At 43.2% G+C, this 18,124-nt stretch overlaps 1 protein-coding gene across 2 annotated transcripts in view; it reads left to right on the forward strand.

Moving 5' to 3' along the window:
• PTPRT (protein tyrosine phosphatase receptor type T) overlaps positions 1 to 18,124 on the forward strand; it is a 785,959-nt gene that overhangs the window by 390,969 nt on the left and 376,866 nt on the right. For both annotated transcript variants that reach the window (XM_068565244.1, XM_068565245.1), the window contains exon 8: positions 694 to 803. In XM_068565244.1, the coding sequence (XP_068421345.1) occupies positions 694 to 803 (110 nt within the window). The remainder of the gene's footprint in view (positions 1 to 693; positions 804 to 18,124) is intronic.

An 18,124-nucleotide genomic window follows, 5' to 3' on the forward strand; every position in this document is an offset into this window, starting at 1 on the left:
GCTGGCATAGGTCATTGACTCATCTATTTGTCCAACCAGCAAATGGTTATTATGCAACTACCATGTGTCAGGCATCAGAGACTCAGCAGCGAGACAAATGAGCTGCCCTCTAATTAGACTGAAGTTTCAAGGCACATAGTTCCTGGTAGATTCAGGGATTAGGAAACTATGGAAGCACTTCCTGTAGCTGGGGAAAGCTTGACAGGTTTGGGAAAATGATAGTGACATTCACGTTGCATTGCTCAAATACCAATCCTAAGGCAAGCGTCTAATTCCAGAATCCTGCTGCTGGCAGGGCTGGGACCTACAGATGTCCTCTTTACCCTGGTCAGTTTTAGTTCCAGAATAAACTTGCGCAGAGCCTGCAGATGAAAAGTCGTCAGCCTTCCAGAAAACTGGTTAGCTAACTATGGCCCATGGGTCAACTCCAGCCCTTGCCTGTTTCTAGAAATAAAGTTTTTTTGGAACACAGACATGCCCATTTATTTGTGGATTGTCTATGGATGTTTTTGTGCTACAGGTGCCAAAGTTGAGTAGTTATAACAGGGACTGTATGGCCCACAAAGCCTAAAATATTTATTATCTGACCCTTTAATTTTGCTGGATAATTTTGCTGACTCCTGTTCTAGCTCAGTGAGGCTGGAGAAATGAGATGGGAGGTGACATCAAGTTCCTAATTTTTTCCTTCTGTAGTTCCAGGAGCTGTTCCTCTAGAGTCCATCCAAGGGGGTCCCTTTGAGGAGAAGATCTACATCCAGTGGAAACCTCCCAATGAGACCAACGGGGTCATCACGCTCTACGAGGTAAGGAGGCCCCTTTGACTGTATCACTTGGCTTGGCTTTATTCAGTTTACTTCAGCCTGAAGTTGGCAAATACCTACTGTGTGCAGAGCTCCATCAAGGGCACAAAGGTGAGTGAGACACAACTTACTGGAAGGTTTCTGATAATACAGTGGGAAAAAAACACAGGGGCATCAATTGAGCTGTCTTGCTAGCCCTAGTGACAAAGAAAATTGGGCATTGAAAGGATTATTGATCTCTTCAGCAAAGGCATTAGGACTCAAGGAGTCAGGTAGTCCTGGCACAGCTGAGCAGACCCAGGCCTGGCAAACAGTACTTGCAGTTCCCCTGGAAAATCACAACACTCACATGATTCTCATGGTACCCTTATCAGTCCCTGGGCTTCCAGAAGTATCCCAATGTCATTCTCTAACTGGGGGTACATGATTCTTGAGCTTTAACGTTGCTCTGTGGCTAAGGCATATGGTGATGCCTTGGCCACAGAGCCAAGGTGATGGTGTTGAAAGCCCTTCTCCCAGGAGTAGCAGGGTCTTATATCAGAGATGGAGCAGAATGTCCTTGGACAGGAATGCTCCCATCAAGCCAACACAATGTGGCTTCACTGAAAACTTTCAAAATTAGAATAAATGGTATAGAAGCTCATTGCAGAGCAAAAGCAAACAAACGGTAACACTTCAATAAGGCTGATATAGGTAAATGCTAATATTGGGATATGGGCGAGATTGACTTTCTTCCCACCCCTTGTGTTCTGAGACACCACAAGATTGTTGATACAGATTATAATAAGAAAACGTAGCAATACAGAGAAAGGGCATGGAAACTGAAGCTGGAAGGATGGAGTCTGGTACCCTAGTAGTCCTACCACCATCTCAAGTGACCTTTAGCAGGTTCTTCCTCTCTTCAAGCCTCAGTTTTCTCATCTGTAAGATGGGAGAGGTTAATCGTTGCTTCAGGGTTTCTCTAGGGAGTCTGAGGTGGGGAAAGGTGATAAGCATCCCAGGCTGAAATACACTATAGGCTCATGGAGGGACTAAAGACTCTCAGTGCTCATGCAGAAAGGTACACCTGTTGAGAGAGAGCTTGGGGAAGAATATCCCCGCCATAAGAGAGGATGAGCTCTGGAGAGGAAAGTCAAGGAGTATTGATGAGGGAGAAATATTCAGGGTAAATCTGATGGGCACAAATTCGCTAGAGAGACCTGGACGGACCTCAGAGCTGAGGGAAGAGAACACTGTCTTATCATGTACAGGGTGCTGGAGAAAACACCTTCAGGAAACACCTTATCTCACTCCATCCAGCGTTCCTCAGAGGCAGAGCTGTCTAACATCTCCATCTTGGAACATGGGCTTGGGAGAAGCATCCTTCCCAGGGCTGCTGCTAAAGGAGAGGAGGTACTCATACTGATAGACCTTGCCTGGGACCCATTCAAAACCTTATTAGGGAGGAGAGGGACTGGAAACTGAACTGAAACAAAACCCAGTCATTTAAAAGCTGCACACTGTTCTTTGTAAAGCACAGGCTGCGAGCATACACACTCACTCACATACACACTCACCAACACACAGATGAGATAGACATCTACCCACCTGCCCTTTGTAAAGCAGAGGGAAAGGACCCAGGACTTAAGGTGTGAAGTTGCTTGGTGTTGTTATCTAAATGGCTCTCAATGCCGGATGTTGAAGACTTGGAATTCACAGGCCGGTAACATTTCAAATGGTTTGGGGGAACCAACATAGAGTACTTTACCATCTTTTATTAACATTGTTTCATAAAAGACAATTTCAAAAATACAGAAAGGACATAATCTCAGAATAAAAGGCAGTCCTTTAAATCGAATAAATTTAGCTTTATGGGTAACTCATGACATTCTCCTTCGTTTTTCCTCATTTTGCCTGGAATTGAGGACAGCTCTGGCGTGAAAAGACCCTGGTTCCTGTACCTACCTACCTGCCTTTGGAAACCACTGGTCTAGGCCATGTTGCAGGTGGAGTCATATTGCTACACAGATTTCTTCCATAGGAGCAGTGTCCCTCTTGCTCTAATAGGATTATGCACTGCGCTGGGCTAGGAAACCCTTGATTGTGATTCCACAGTAAGAAGAAAGAAATAGATGGAGGGAGAACAAGAGTGCAGGCATAACTGTGAGTCAGACACACTGAGCAGCAGCCCCCTGAAGGCGCTGCTGAACTCACGTTTGGCTGGCTGCTGCTCGAAAGCCAATGCTTGAGAGACAGACGTGGGTTGGAAAGGAAAGTTTGCTCTATTCAGGAAGCTAGCAACCTGGGGAGAAGGCAGACTCATGTCCAAAAGCCAACTCCCCGCTGCCAATCAGAGGGCAAGAGCTTTTGAAGGGGAGTTTCAGGGATGTGTAGGCGGAGGGAGGGGGTTAAGTGCAGCAAAGCACAGTGAGCTCTGACAGTCGTCTTGGAATTGGTCATAGGGTGGTGCGATCAGCATCATAGTGATTGTTTTAAGTACAGTTAATCTTCAGTTCCGGGCTCAGTTTGTTCCCATTTCCTTGAGGTTAGTTCTCGGAATGGTGTCAGACGGAGCAGCTTATGTCATGGCTACAGTCTGGTCATCGTGTAATTAACTTCTTCCAGCTGGAGAGAGTTTCGGTATCTGCAAGATGGCTCGAAGAATGTGGCTCAGGATATTATCTGTAGCCCTTGAGGAAGAACTAAAGGTCTTTGACTGTGTTTAATGGCTAAACTATTACTACTTTATTTGACTGCTTTCATTTGTTTCTGCATTTCCTCCCTTTAAATTTATTCTTTGGCTAAAGTTTTTCTCCAGACAAGAGGCAGGCGGAGGACATGGGGGGGTGGTTCTGTCCTGAGAAGGCCCCATAGGGTCCTGCTCTGTTCCAAAGGTGGTCTCGTAGATGGTATGCTGTCTGGAACTCTAGGCACAAAGGTGCACGCAGATTAGGACATCGCACCTTTCTTCTCACTTCTCTTTTAACCCAGTGCCTTGTGGATATTCAAAGACCAGTTGCTGGGATATTGGCATTCCCATGAGGGACTCTACTGGAAACAGCTGTGGTGAGACACCTTCAGGTAGTTTCTTGGCTGCTCCTTGGGCTGTAATACAGAGAACCAGAGCCAGAAGGCGGCCGCTGTCTGACTTGTTTGAGCATCTGAGGTTACCTTTTGGGAATATGCCAAACTTCTTGGATGACGCTGTGAAGGGACCTAAGGAGGTCATGGGCTTAGGCCTTATATTTTGACCATAAACATGGCTGTGACCATGTGTGTCACCAACCAGTGAGGCCTCAGAAGGTAAGAATGTTGACTTTTGAGGCCAGGCAGCCTAGATCTGAATCCCAGCTCTGCCACCTCCTTGCTGTGTAACCTTGGGTACATTAAGAAACTGCTCATTTATATTTATTAATAAACATAAATATATGTTTAGTACTGTGTTTGACATTTAGAAATAGCATTGAAAAATATTAGCTCTTGCCATTACATAAAAATGAGGCCACTGAGACTTGGAGAGGTGAAATGTAAAGACCAAGCTTATGCGACTCATGGGTCCTGAATTCAAGTGCAGGTGTCTTGCCCCTTATTCAGTGTGGTCCATGGACCAGCAACATTGGCTTTACCTGGGAGCTGGTTAGAAGTACAGCATCTCGGACCCCACCAGACTTCCTGAATCAGAGTCTTCATCTTCCCAAGATCCATGGGTGATTCACATGGGCATTAAAGTTTGAGAAGCACTGCTCTAGACTGCACTATTCTTCAGAAGGTTTCAGCAGGATGGGGAGTCTCCCCCACGCTGGGCTTAACCCAATCCTGCCTCAGGTAGTGAGCAGGAGACCTTGCTTTTAAAGACATTTATAACAGAACATGTGTTTATGGGGCAGTTTCCAAATTTAATTAGATGAAACCAATTTGATTTTTTAAATTAGGTTCTGGTTATAATTTCTAGAGAGAAATCCATAAATTACAAAGCACCCTCTTATGATCTCAGAAAGTACATTTTGTGGCAAGGAAAAATCAGACAACACAAATGGAAGAGAAATCCAGGATTGTCCGTGCCTTCCTATGTACAACCTTGGACTCAGCAAAGTCAAAAGCCAAATAGGAGGAAGTGAAGAAGAGTTATAACTTTGTAAATATTGTAAAAATTGTTAAACACAGCAGGCCTAAGTAGTATGTCATATGTTAAGATTAAATTCCCTTCCCCGTGGGTCCAAGTCATAACCTGTGGGCCCACCCTTGGACATTTCTGCCCTCCAATATCGGAATGGCTTTGATTATGTCCCATTCAGTCTCTGGGCTTCAGTCGCCTCTTTGTAATATGAAGGTGTCAGACTGTTCCAGGCTTCTACTGGGTAAAAATCAAAGGAAAAGTAAATCCACGCCAATCCCACAGAACCAAAGTTTTACACCTCATTTTGGTTTTGCTCTGCTGTTGAAACCTTGCCTATGGCCAGGGACTTCAAAAGGCAAAGCAGTGATGACACTTGAAGGAAAACAGCTAGTGTAAAGGCCCTGCAGTAGGAATGACTCTGGCCTGTTTGACAAGTAGGAAGGAGGTCAGAGTGACTGAAGCCTCGTGAGCACAAAGGACGATGATGAGGCCATGTGGGGAGTGGGTGGGCAGAGTCAGGTTATGCAAGGCTTCTAGAGTTCGCGCTTTCTCCTGAGAGGAACAGAACACCCTAGGAGGATTTTAAGCAGAGGAGTGAAGGAATCATATTTACATTCTTAAAAAATCACCTGGCTGTTGCGTGGCTGGTGGCTGTGAGCACAGAAGCATCTCAGGGACACCTGGAAAATGTGCCAGGAGGCAAGGACATTTAACTCATCTATGATACTGCAATGAGGGCTCAACTATTTGTTGGAAGCCCTTGCATCCAGGTGGAAGAGGTGAAAACTTTGTCACATCTGCTTCTTCCTTGCTACCTCTTTCTGGACTTTGACACCTTCCTTTCAGTCAGAAGTTCTTATCTTGAAGAGCTCCCTGGAACCATGGACTTAGATTCTGGCCTCCCATCCCTAAGGGCTGGGAGTCTAGCCCCCTACCCTGATGCCACCCCAGGGCTGTGAAACGGCCTGATTCTCCAACAGCCACGACCTCTCTCCCTGCCCACTGAAGGGGGAGCTCAGAATGCTCATCAGAGCCCGCTGAAGCCAGCCTCACCTCTGCTGCAGCAGGACGCGTCAGGATGCATAGCCCGTGGCCTCAGATCTTCGGGAATTTGTATTTTAGTGGAGATGCAGGGAGCACTTCTGTGGTCACTTCCCCAGCAGGGTGACAGACGACAGTGCATGAAGAGAGGTCACGTCTAAGGCCTCGTGCCTATGCACCAGCAGATCAGCGTCACCTGGGAGCAGGTCAGACATGCAGCATCTCGGGCCCCAGCTCATACCCACTGCATCGGAGTCTGTGTTCTAACAAGGTGACTCACATGCACATGAACATGGGAGAAGCACCGGTGTAAGACACACCCTAAAATGTCCTAATCTGGCTCTGGAAAGCTCTGCTTGATGCAGACTCTGCAGTCCTTGGATGAATAATGTGGCTGCTACATGAACTGAGGGATATCTCTGCTCACATGGGGTCCAGAGAGCTGAGGATTTTCACCAGGGATGTGGAAAGCATGCTCTTTGCATAGACTCTTCTGGAGCCCTGCTTGGGTTTGATGGGATATCAGGGTGCCCCAATCAGGGCCTGTACGTGAAGAGGGTTGGCGTGGCCCCTTCCACTCTGACTCTGCTCTTGTGAACAACAGGACTCCCTAAAAGCAGACCAGGCAACTGCAGACAGGCACGCACAGCCAGAATGCGGTCACAGGGGAAACAATCCAGTCAAACAGTTGCCTAAAAACTCCTCAGTAAAATCATTCAGAGACAAGCTGTTCAGAGTTCATGAAAAACAATAATCAATATGTGTTTCAATTCAATTAATTGTTCTCATCTCTGTCCAAAAATAAATATCACACAGTGTGAGGGAATTGGGCCAGAAGATGTTACACTGGCAACTGGATTAACGACGTGTGAAAATATGTAAAATTCAGACATGTGAAGCTTCCCAATAAGCCTTTATGTTTAGCAGTCAAAATCACCAAGTTTCTAATTACACTGTATAAATCTGAGAAGCTTAAAGGGAATGAGAGGACCCTAATGAGGCAGGAATGGGTGTCTTGATTATGCTGGAGTTGATTGACATTTATCCTGCAAGCTATTCTAGGCGCCTGGCGTTCAGAGTTAAATAAAACACAGACTTCGCCTCAGGAAAACAAGGTGGCATTTCTGTGCAGAAGCCCCTTTAAAAGGCAGGATAGGTTGGAGGGTCGTCAATATTTTTCCAGCATACAGACGGTTGCATTTGATCTGAACCAAAAGCATGGGCCCCAGGAATCAGCATTCCATCAGAGTGCATTGCAGGAAGGCCAGGCATGTGTTCTGAGCCAGAGAGGAGTTCTGCGCAGGACCGGTGCAGACAAGCACTGATGGAGAGAGGGGCCAGCTGCGTGATGAGCTCAGAGCAGGCTCTCAGAGAAAGGCCCGGGGGAACTGCTGCCTCCTTTTGGATGTTCATCCTCCTCCTTTCTCTTGGCTTGGCTGTAATGGCCTCTCAGGGCTCGCTTGCCCCAGACAGGCTTATGGGTCCAGTCCACAGAGGGTCAGTAGGGAGGATGGGATGTGGTCCTTGCTGGGCAGGAGGTAGTAGAGGCAGGAAGTGACTAGCACAGCCCAAAGCAAGAATTTGCATAATTCAAGCTGGATCTACATTAATTACGATGTACAATTTGCATAATGCAGGCGGCTAGTGGGTGTAACATGAACCAGGCTGGTAACTAGGAAAAAGGCTCTTATTTCTTTTGAATCGTTTAAGCCATAAGTATGGGAATCATCCATTCCTCCCACCTGCCACACATCAAATACTCTAGAAAGTTCCATCCAGGCCAGGTCATAGGACACCACCTCCACCACCACTGTGTTCTGAGCACGAATCTGATGCCTGGACCACTTCAGAACCTCCCTGCCGATCCCCCATCCACACTTCCGCTATTCCACTTCCCCACATTGCAGCCAGACAGAGCATGTTGAAAAGTAAATTCAGTCCTGTTACTTCCCTGCTTTGGCTTCATCTCAACTTTAGAGCCCCGGATGATCTGTCCCCTCTAACTTCATCTCCTGCCTCTCTTCCCACTGTTTTCTGTGCACCAGCCCCTCTGGCTTTCTGACACTTGCTCCAGCTCATCCAGTTCTTTGCAGCCCATGTGACTTTGTGAATGCTGTCCCTTCTGCCTATAACACTTTTCACTTTATGTTTCTTGGGGCTGGTCCCTTCCTATTCTTCACCTGCAAGAGGCTTTTTCCCTGGACTGTCCATTTTATCCAGCAATTTGCTTATTTCTCTCATACCGTTTTTACAATCTGCGCTTATTTTGTTTGTGTGCTGTAGCATCATCTAGTCTCCTGCCGGACTTTCAGCCCCATAAGGGTATGGGCCACGTGATGGTTATTTTATGTGTCAACTTGGCTGGGCCACGGTGCCCAGATACGAGGTCAAACATTATTCTGGAGGTTTCTGTGATGGTGTTTTTGGATGAGATTAACATTTAAGCCAGTGGACTTTGAGTAAAGCAGATTGCCCTCCAGTGTGGGTGGGCCTCACTATGGAGGCCCTCTGAGTTGAAGCTCAGAATAGAACAAAAGACTGAGCTCCCCTGAGCAAGACGGAATTCTGCCCACAGACGACCTTCAGAACTGCACTGTGAAACTAGCTCTTCCCTGGTTCTCCAGCCTGCTGGAGAACTGATCTTGAACCGACACTGGCCATATTTATTTTTGCTTTTTAGTGTGTCCTCAGGACCTAAAAGAAAAGTTTGCACGTCATATGTGCTCAATACATAGTCCTTATATGAGTGTGTAGATTTGTACTTTATCTTAATAAGGGGTAATGGTGAAATTTTGTCTAACAAGTTTAGTGGTTCTCAAGCCTGGCTGAAAATTAGAATCATACCTTGAGAGCCCCAAAACTTACCATAAATACATAGGTAGGTGGGTACATAAATAGATGGATGGATGGATGACTGAATGTTTAGGTATCATTGTATTCCAAATCAATCAGAATCTCTGGAGGGGAAGTTCTATCCATGTGGAGTTTTTTTTTTTTTAAGTGCTTTGGGACATTTTAGTGTACATCCAAGGTTGGGAAGAAGCATTACATAACATGAATCCAGTCAATCCACTCTGATATGTTATCCTAGCTAAACACCTGCTAAATAAACCCAGTCATGACTCTGGCTTTACCCTGCCTTCATTTTCACTCTTCTGGAATACAGCATTGTCTGATGTTACACTATAGCCAGCTCAAAGTCATGCATATGCCGATGCTAGGCACTAATTATGTTAAGGCTCAAATTCAAGAAGCATTGGCTTTTTTTTCCCTCAAGTTCGCTAAACAAACAGTTTGTGGAATAATTGAAAGACACACGAGGCCGGATCAGTCCGTCAATATCCCTTTGCATTTCATGAATGGCATCTTGCAGCTCTGACGGCAGAATCCACCATAGACTTTACCTTACAAATACTTTCCCCTCTCCTTTTACAGTAGAAATTAGTTCTGTTGTTTATTTGTGAGATTTAAAAAAAGGCATACGCACGCACAAAGGCTTCATAGATTTGCCCAGAGGCTTTCCCTAAGTCTTAAAAGTCAGAGCCCTGGGATGTCAAGGAGCCATTTTTCCAAACCCTCAGCCCATTACGCAACCTCTATAGGATGTTCCTCTTCCAGAGACTTGAAAAATGCAGGGATCCCTGGGTGGATGCTATATACAGGTCTGCTGGGCTGACAGGCTGGTTGACAGGTGTTTCAGTAGAAACAGCTCTGGGTTGAAAGGAATGATTTCTGGCACTCTGAGTCTGGAAGGAAAGGAAGTTGCGTTCTGATGTGAGTAAGTTGCATTTATGTAAGTGGGACCATTAGAGCTGCCTGTCATCCACTTTTAGCATACCAAGAATGCCTATATATTTGCCTCGGGGTGTTTCTTTCTTTTTTTTCTTTTTTTTTTTTTATTCCAACGCAGATATTTGTGACAGAGCCAGGTAATGTGACAGTAGGAATCAACAGATGCATAGCACTTGTTACCTAAAGAACAGCAAATCATGTTCTCCTGGCAATAAAAACGTTTTCACAATAAACATTAGTCATTCAGCTTAGCTGTGAGAAAGCAGTAGAAGTTACTGCATGGAAAATATTCCCACAGTGAGCACACGTGGATCAGTACATTTGTCTTGGTGTATGTGTTTATAAGCATGCAGGTTTGTGAGTGTATGTAGCTGTAACATGGCACGTGTATGCACATATGTATTTGTTTGTTCACATGTGCGTGTGAAGCCTCTACCCTGGGGCTGTACCCGTAGTCTCCATTGCATCCTTGGAATTGCTCTCCTTTTTTTGGAGAGTTAACTGTAGTAGATTTCAGAGGCACAGGGCTATGTCTGTTTTCTCCTTGCCTGGAGAAACTCCAGGTCACTTCCTATCCGTGTCATAGGAATGTCTCGATGGGCTCCCAGCTGTTTCTCATGAACTTCTGCCGTAATTCCTCTCCAGAGCTTTCGCTAAAGGAAAATTTTGAATTAAAAAAAACCCAACCCAGGAGAAGAGTAAAGCCAGAGCAGAAGTTAGTAAATTAGGAAAAGAAAAACCATGGAACCAGTACATACACTGAAAGGCTGATTTTTCTTTTGGGAGGAACAAACAACAAAATAGACATTCTTGTGCGTAGCCAGATCAAGAAAAAAAGGAGAAGACACACATACACAATTAAAAAGAAAATAGCCCGAGGTAATTTGCAAGTCTCTACAAAAACATTTGTAAACTTGGGCAAAACTGGTGATTTTCTAGGAAAGTATAAATCACCAGTATTAGCCCAGAAAAGATTTTTTAAATGTAGACCAATACTGGTAAGTGTTATCAAGGGGTCCTTTCCTAATGATAACTATGTGAGGTGATGTAATTATTTCACAGTGTATACGGGTATCAAAACATCACCGTAATTATACACCATAAATATACACAGTCTTTATTGGTTAATTATACCTCAGTAAAGCTGGGGGGAAAGAAAAAAAGAGAAGTTCCTTTTTCTTTCCTTTCCAAAGAAAGAGGAGCGAAACCCAGACAGTTTCGCAAGTTAGTTCTCTCAAAACCTTCAAGGACCAAACAATCCCAATTTTATTTAAACATTTGCAGAGGATAAAGAAACAGGAAAACCTCTCTAATTCTTATCATGAAGTCAGTATAATACATCAAGACTAAAATCCAGCCAAATATCTTAATATAATTTGCCACTTGAATAGTTCAAAGGAGAAAAAATTACAGGCATACTTAGGCAATACTGCAGGTTTGGTTCCAGACCACCGTAGTAAAGCGAATATCACAATAAAGCAAGTCACATGAAGTTTTTGGTTTCCCAGACTGTATAAAAGTTATGTTTACACTATACTATGGTCTGTTAAGTGTGCAATAACATTATGTCTTAAAAAAAAATGTACATACCTTAATTAAGAAATATTTTGCTAAAAAATGCTACCCATTATCTGAAAAAAACAAAAACAAAAACAAAAACCCTGCAGGTTAAATTTAATCCTGTGCATTTACAGTTGTCCTAAGAGAGTGGAGGGAGGGAAATGAAAGGGTAGCTCTGCATTTGGCCAGCCGGGCTCTCCTTCACGTTCCTTACGTGGGAGGGAAACTGCGTTTTGATGCACTGTGCACCCGGAGGACTTTGTGAGGAGTGGCGTGTACACACAGCCACGTGCCTACTGATGGAACCCTCTCTTTGGCTACCTGGTCCTCTCAATAAACTATGCCCAAAGGCGGTGTTTAAGCTGCCGAGTGTCTCTTTAAACATCAGAAGCTGTTCTCTTTTCATCTCAGATGTTTTACCTTATTACTCCTGTTGGATTTCCACCTGGACAGGGCAGTGTGGCATGGATTTGGCACTTTTAACTGGCTGGCTCTTTCCTTTCTGTTTTGGTCAGAACAGCTGTTTGTTTGGGACTAAAAAATGAAGGGGGGTTGTGAGTGTTCATCTATCATCAGGGTATTTGGAGCCTTCATCCTGAAGTCTCTGGAGGCTGGAATTCAAATTTATGATTCAGAGATTATCCTTTCATGGGTCTCAGAAGATGGCAGGTGGATTTCTTCCCCTCACTCTGATCCTCTTCTTTGGCTACTTTTTCTTCATTCTTCACCAAGAGAAGAGTAGTAGTTCCTTAAACTTTACACCCAAGTATGGGACATTGGCCTATATCATTATGGACTCAATGCATGCATGCATGCATTCATGCATACCAGGTCTTTTTCAGAGCCTTCAAAATATATGTCATAAAAATCACCATTGCTTTGCTTTCTTGGTGTCCCTTTTATTTTATGCATTGTTTTAGCATACGTGTATCATTGCAAGTCAAATAGTGAATTATGCTATTAGGAAATTTAAGGTCGACTTTTAGCTTGCCATAGCAAAGTAGTATATTTGAGTGAGTCCCTTTTCCTACCTGGTCCTTGGTCTCTGTATATCTCTGACCTAGGAGAATTGGACCAGTTAGATTCAAAGGATCCTTCCTACTTTGACCTACCACTCAGGTGTCCAAAATTGAATTAATCTTACTCTTTGTTTCATGAAATACTTTCCTCATTGGTCTGTGCATAACCCCTTTTTGTATTTATTCATTATTTCATTTTGCAATTACACACCAGCTACCGAGACAACCAGAACTTTGACAGTATCTTATAGACTTACGAACTCCTCCCACCCCAACCTACTGACTCCTCCCACTAACCTGAATGTTATATACAATTCCTTTGTACTTCATATAGCTTTACTATTCATATACGTTCCTTAAAGGCATATTATTTTGTTTTGTTAGTCTTTTAACTTCAATAAAGGATTTTCTGTTGTATATAATCTTTTAGCATTTTTATCCCATATTATGTTGCCAGCAGTCATCCCTTTGATGAGTGCGGCTGCAGCATGCTCATCTTGACTGCTGTATAATATTCCATTGTGTGCAGGTAGTACCACACATTTATTCATAAGCCCTTGATGGGCATCAGGGTTACTTCTAGGATGTTGCCCTTATCAACTGTGGAGATATGAGCATCCTTGTATATATCTCCTGTTGCATATGTGCAAGATTTTCTTTTGAGTTTATATCCAGAGACTAAGTCATATGGTAAATTAATGTTCAACTTTACAAAAAGAAAGCGGAATTATTTTCCAAACTAGTGTCAACGATTTACCCTCATGTCAGCAAAGTATAAGAGCTTCTACGATTCCAAATCCTCTCCAGTATTGGTCTGGTCAAGATTCTTAATTTTGACCAGTTAAATAGGTATAAAATGGCATCTTTTTGTTGTCTTGCTTCGTATTCCCTCAGTCATTAACAAGATTGAATATCTTTTCAAATATTTGCTACTCATTTGTATTTACTTTTTGTGGGAGGTGTATTCATGTATTTTGCCCATTCTCTACTGGATTATCTGCCCTGATCTTATTGATATGTAGTCTTTCTTTATATACTTTTTATACTATTTTGTCAGTTATGTGTATAACTTGCCATTTTTACTTCCTGTAAGGTATCTTTTGATAACAGAAGCCCTTAATTATAATCTAGTCAATTTTATCAGTCTTCGCTTATCTAATTAACACATTCTGTGTCCTTAAGTAACTATTCCCCAAACCAAGGTGAGAAAGATGATTCCTTATATTTCTGCTAAAAACTGTATAGTTTTGTTTTCTAAATATAAGTCCTTTGTTTATCCACAGTTAATTTTTGTGTATGGTGTGAGATGAGGTGCAAAATTCATTTTTTCCTCTGTGGATAAATACTTTCCCTAGGTCCTTTTAATAATAGCCCTCCTTTTCCTTGTTCTACCAGGCCGTATCTGACATATGCCGAAGTTCCTTATATGCATTCATCTATTTCTGAGCTTTCTGTTCCAGTGGCCACCATCTATAACAACCACACTCAGTCAGAGTTATTAGAGCTTCACAGTTAATCCTGATCTCTAACAGAGCTCGTCCCTCCTCCTCATTCTTCTTTAGAAATATCTTGGATATTCTTGCCCTTGGCTCTTTCATTTCAGAATTTAGTTATCCAATTTAATGACAGCCCCTGTTGTAGTTTTGATTAGAATTACATTGAATATATGAAACAACATGGTGGGTAATTTACATCTTTACAGTCTTAAATCTCTTTATATTTATGTAAGTTTTTGTTACTGTCTTCCAAAATTTTATTACATTACCTGTAGAGATAATGCATTTCACATTAAATCCCAATTGCTGACTTAGGTCTCAAAGACCTTGCACCTTGGATTCTCTTTTCCTCTTTAGTCTGGTCTCACTGGCCTTCTTTAACATCCTCCAACAAGTCAAGCTCCCTCCTGCCTCAGGCTCATTGCACGTGGAGTTCTTCGTTGACAGAAAGCTCTTCCACCTCCTTGCAATAGCCAACTCATTCTCATACTACAGGGGTCAGCGAGTATGCTTTCCTCAGAGAGGCCCTGCCTAACAGTGTTAAAGCAGGACTCCACCCGCTCTCCATTATTCTCGCTATCACTGCTGCCGTTTCCTGAATAACATGTGTCACAATTCATAATTATTGTGTATTTAATTATAAATGTATCTCCCTATATTGTAAGTGCCATGAAGGCAGGATCCACATATATATTACTCACCACTGGAGAACCCAGTGCCTTACGCACAGCCTGGAAAACAGCAGGTGAAATATGTCTATCTATGTCTGTGTCTATGTCTATATCTGTATCTATATCTATATAAATGAATGAAGATTGGAGAGGTTTCCTTTGATGGTAGGAGTACAGTGATAGTTATGAGTCAGTTTGCATCAGTTAGCCTACAGATATGATCTGACATGACCATGTAAAATTGTAAGATTATGCCCTAAGTCCTATAATAATTTATAATAGGCCACATGAGGTTCCAATGACCAATGAGTTTACATTACACTCATAGAACTCAGCTGATAATGGTAAACTTGTCAAGGTTAGGGATCCTATTTTTAACAGTTGCATCTCAGGTACCTTAAACAGTACCTGGCATAAAGTAGGTACTCAGTAGGTATTTGTTTAATGAATAAAACTGTATTCCAAACTTGAATCACGGTTAAGGCAACAGCTGCAATAGATATTGAAATAGCTGATTCCTTATGATTTCTTGATTTTTAAAAGGAATTTATTCTTTGTTAATGTTAGTGACATTACAACAACAGTACATGGTGTTAGAAAGATGGGGGGGTGGAAAGTCACCCCCAATTCCCACTCCCTCACAGACCAACCATTTTCACAAGGGTTTATTTTTTTTCTAGCCCTTATGCAGTGGCATCTTTTGCATGATTATGACCATGCTGCAAAGCTTGGGTTTTCACTATGTCAGACATTTTCCAGTTTCAATGTAATCTACTTAACTATCCCATTTAATGGCTCTCTGCTCCCCTGAGCGTATAGGCCATATTTTACTTTCTAATCATTCTATTTTGGGATGTGTTGATTGATCTTCCCAGAATGTAAGACACAATTTTTAGCATAGGGTAAGAGGGACCTGGATCTTTTTAAAGAGCTGGTTAGCAGTGTTCGAACTTCTGCTTTCCTTTTCCTTCTCAGTAGGTTTGTCAGTAACAATCAGAGCCAGTCACATGCCTTCCATTGATTGCAGAACTGTGCTCAAAATAATAGCTCTCTCTGTTCAATAGGAATGGATCTAAGGGAGCAGAGTAGAACAATATGTACAAATTCAGATAGAAATCTATAAACCCAGAGTTAGAAGTGGTGATCATATTTTCCTCCTTATTTTAGAATCTAAGTCTCCATTTGCTTATTTCTTAACAAACGGAGGTGAATATGGGGTATGTGTGTGCTCCCACTCTTCCCTAATACCATCCCTATGATAGGCATCCACAATCGATCAGGGTACACTCTTCCATTGAACTCTGACATGGCCTCAGCATCCCTCTTGATGTGGCATTCTAGGTGGTCATGGTGTCATTTGTGATGCTTAACTGCCATCTTTGTCCTTTCCCACCTTCTGTGTGAATGTGCTCTCTGCAGTTCTGGAAGGCAGTTCTTTTTAATAACTGTGGGACTGCCTGGAATAAGGGGCCAGTGCTATGGAGTCCTTCCCGAGGAAGGTGCCGGAGGTGAGAAAGTCTGCGCTAGAACAACTTATCTAGAGAGTTTTCATGACTGTGTCTAAAACACAGAGCCACAGGAAGACAGGAGCATGTGTAGAGGTTTCAGGACCTTACTGGAACTTTCCCTAAGGACCTTGTATATATAACCAGCTCTGTGCACTCCCCGCCAACACATGCGTTCTGTAATCTTAGCCTTCCCCAGCCATTTTTTATAACAATATTACAGAAAGTTTGGATGTCAGAGAAAAAAAATCACCTATAATCTCTCCCCATAGCACAATTATTTTGCCTTGTATTTTTTTTTTAATTTATTTTTGGCTGCATTGGGTCTTCCTTGCTGCACACGGGCTTTCTCTAGTTGCGGCGAGTGGGGGCTACACTTTGTTGTAGTGCGCAGGCTTCTCATTGCGGTGGCTTCTCTTGTTGCAGAGCACGGGCTCTAGGCGCACAGGCTTCAGTAGTTATGGCACGCGGGCTCAGTAGTTGTGGCTCACAGGCTCTAGAGCACAAGCTCAGTAGTTGTGGCGCATGGGCTTAGTTGGTCTGCGGCATGTGGGATCTTCCCAGAACAGGGCTCGAACCTGTGTCCCCTGCATTGGCAGGCAGATTCTTAACCACTGTGCCACCAGGGAAGTCCTTTGCCTTGTGTTTTATCTTTGTTAATATGCATACATCTTTTACCTAACTATAATTACATAAAATTTGCTATCATTATTTTTTATTAAGCATTTTATCACAACCATGATGCTTTTATAGCACCATGGAAACAGCTTATCTTTTCTAATGATTGCATAATTGTCCATTGAGTGTATATGCCCTAATTTACTTATCCATTCCCCTCTTTTTTTCCATATTTCTGACAACACTGTAATGAACCTCATGCATATGGTGATGGTATATCATGATGGAAGGAACATGGCCTTCAGATCAGATTGACCTGGATCTAAAATCCTGGTTCTAACGTTACCTGGATGGAAGACTTCGGGCGCACATTAACCACTCTGAAACTGCGTTACTGTATATGCTTAAATTTTTAAAAATGCATGTAGGAGAAGTAATATCAAGCCTATAATTTGAGAATATCATAAGAATTAGATATATGTTGCCAGTAGCCATTCAACGTCATGGCTGGTTTTCTTTCCCCTCTTTTTGGTGTATTTCTATTTTAGACATTCACCCACATGAAATTACAGGATTGAATAGAATGAAGACTTTTGTAACTCTTGATACATATTGGCAAATTGTCCTCCAACTGGATTGCAGCAGTGTGCGTGTGTGCTTTGAGTCCCGCGTTGAGCCAGTCACCGTGTCTGGGAAGCAGGCCTTTGGCAGCCCAGCAGAGGTTTATGTCAGCTTTCCCGATCCCCTCAGAGCAGGCTGATGTGTGAAGAGCTCATCGCACAAGTTGGCAGAGCCATTTGCACTCTCCAAGGATGTGCTGGAAACGCTTTGGGCTCATCAATTTATTGTTCACTACCACTCCCCTTTGCCTTCAAGTAGCAAGTACAGCGCCTGGCTTCCAAAAGTCTCCCAGAAAGTCCTGGGGACTCTGCCAGAGCTCTGAACTGGGGGACTCAAAGCTAGTCCCTGTAGGCTCCGCCACTGCTTTACTCTGCTACACTACCCGGCACGCCCTCTCATGGCCTCTGTTAGCTCATCTGTAAAAGAGAAAGTTGAGGCAGTTGGCTTCTAAGGCTGAACCACTCAGTGTGTTCTTCTGTCATCAGCATCATCTGGGAGCTCTTTAGAAATGTGCCATCTTGGGCTCCACCCCAGATCTGCTGCATCAGAGTCTGCATTGTTATAAGATCCCTGGGTGATCCCATACCCATTAAATCATGACAAGTACAGCACTAAATTATCTTCTGCCCAAGATTTGCTATCATGCTAGGAACATTTGCTGGGAGCCTAAGTTTTAGAACCCTGCTCTCCCTGCCCTATGCCTGCACTATCTCAGGATTTCCCTAACCTGCCGTGAGGTTCTTCCCCTGCTTAGTTACATCTGTGGACCTAGATGCCAGTTCTTATGGGTCAGGGTCATAACACCCAATACCTTCTTCCTTGAGGTGACCAAAACCATTTTTGATGAAACACAGACCTTACTAGTCACTCCACTGTTTAAAATCCAGCTGTAGATCCCAGTGGCT

This window comes from Eschrichtius robustus, chromosome 16 (genome assembly GCF_028021215.1).
Source record: "Eschrichtius robustus isolate mEscRob2 chromosome 16, mEscRob2.pri, whole genome shotgun sequence".
In the NCBI taxonomy this organism is placed as follows: domain Eukaryota; kingdom Metazoa; phylum Chordata; class Mammalia; order Artiodactyla; family Eschrichtiidae; genus Eschrichtius; species Eschrichtius robustus.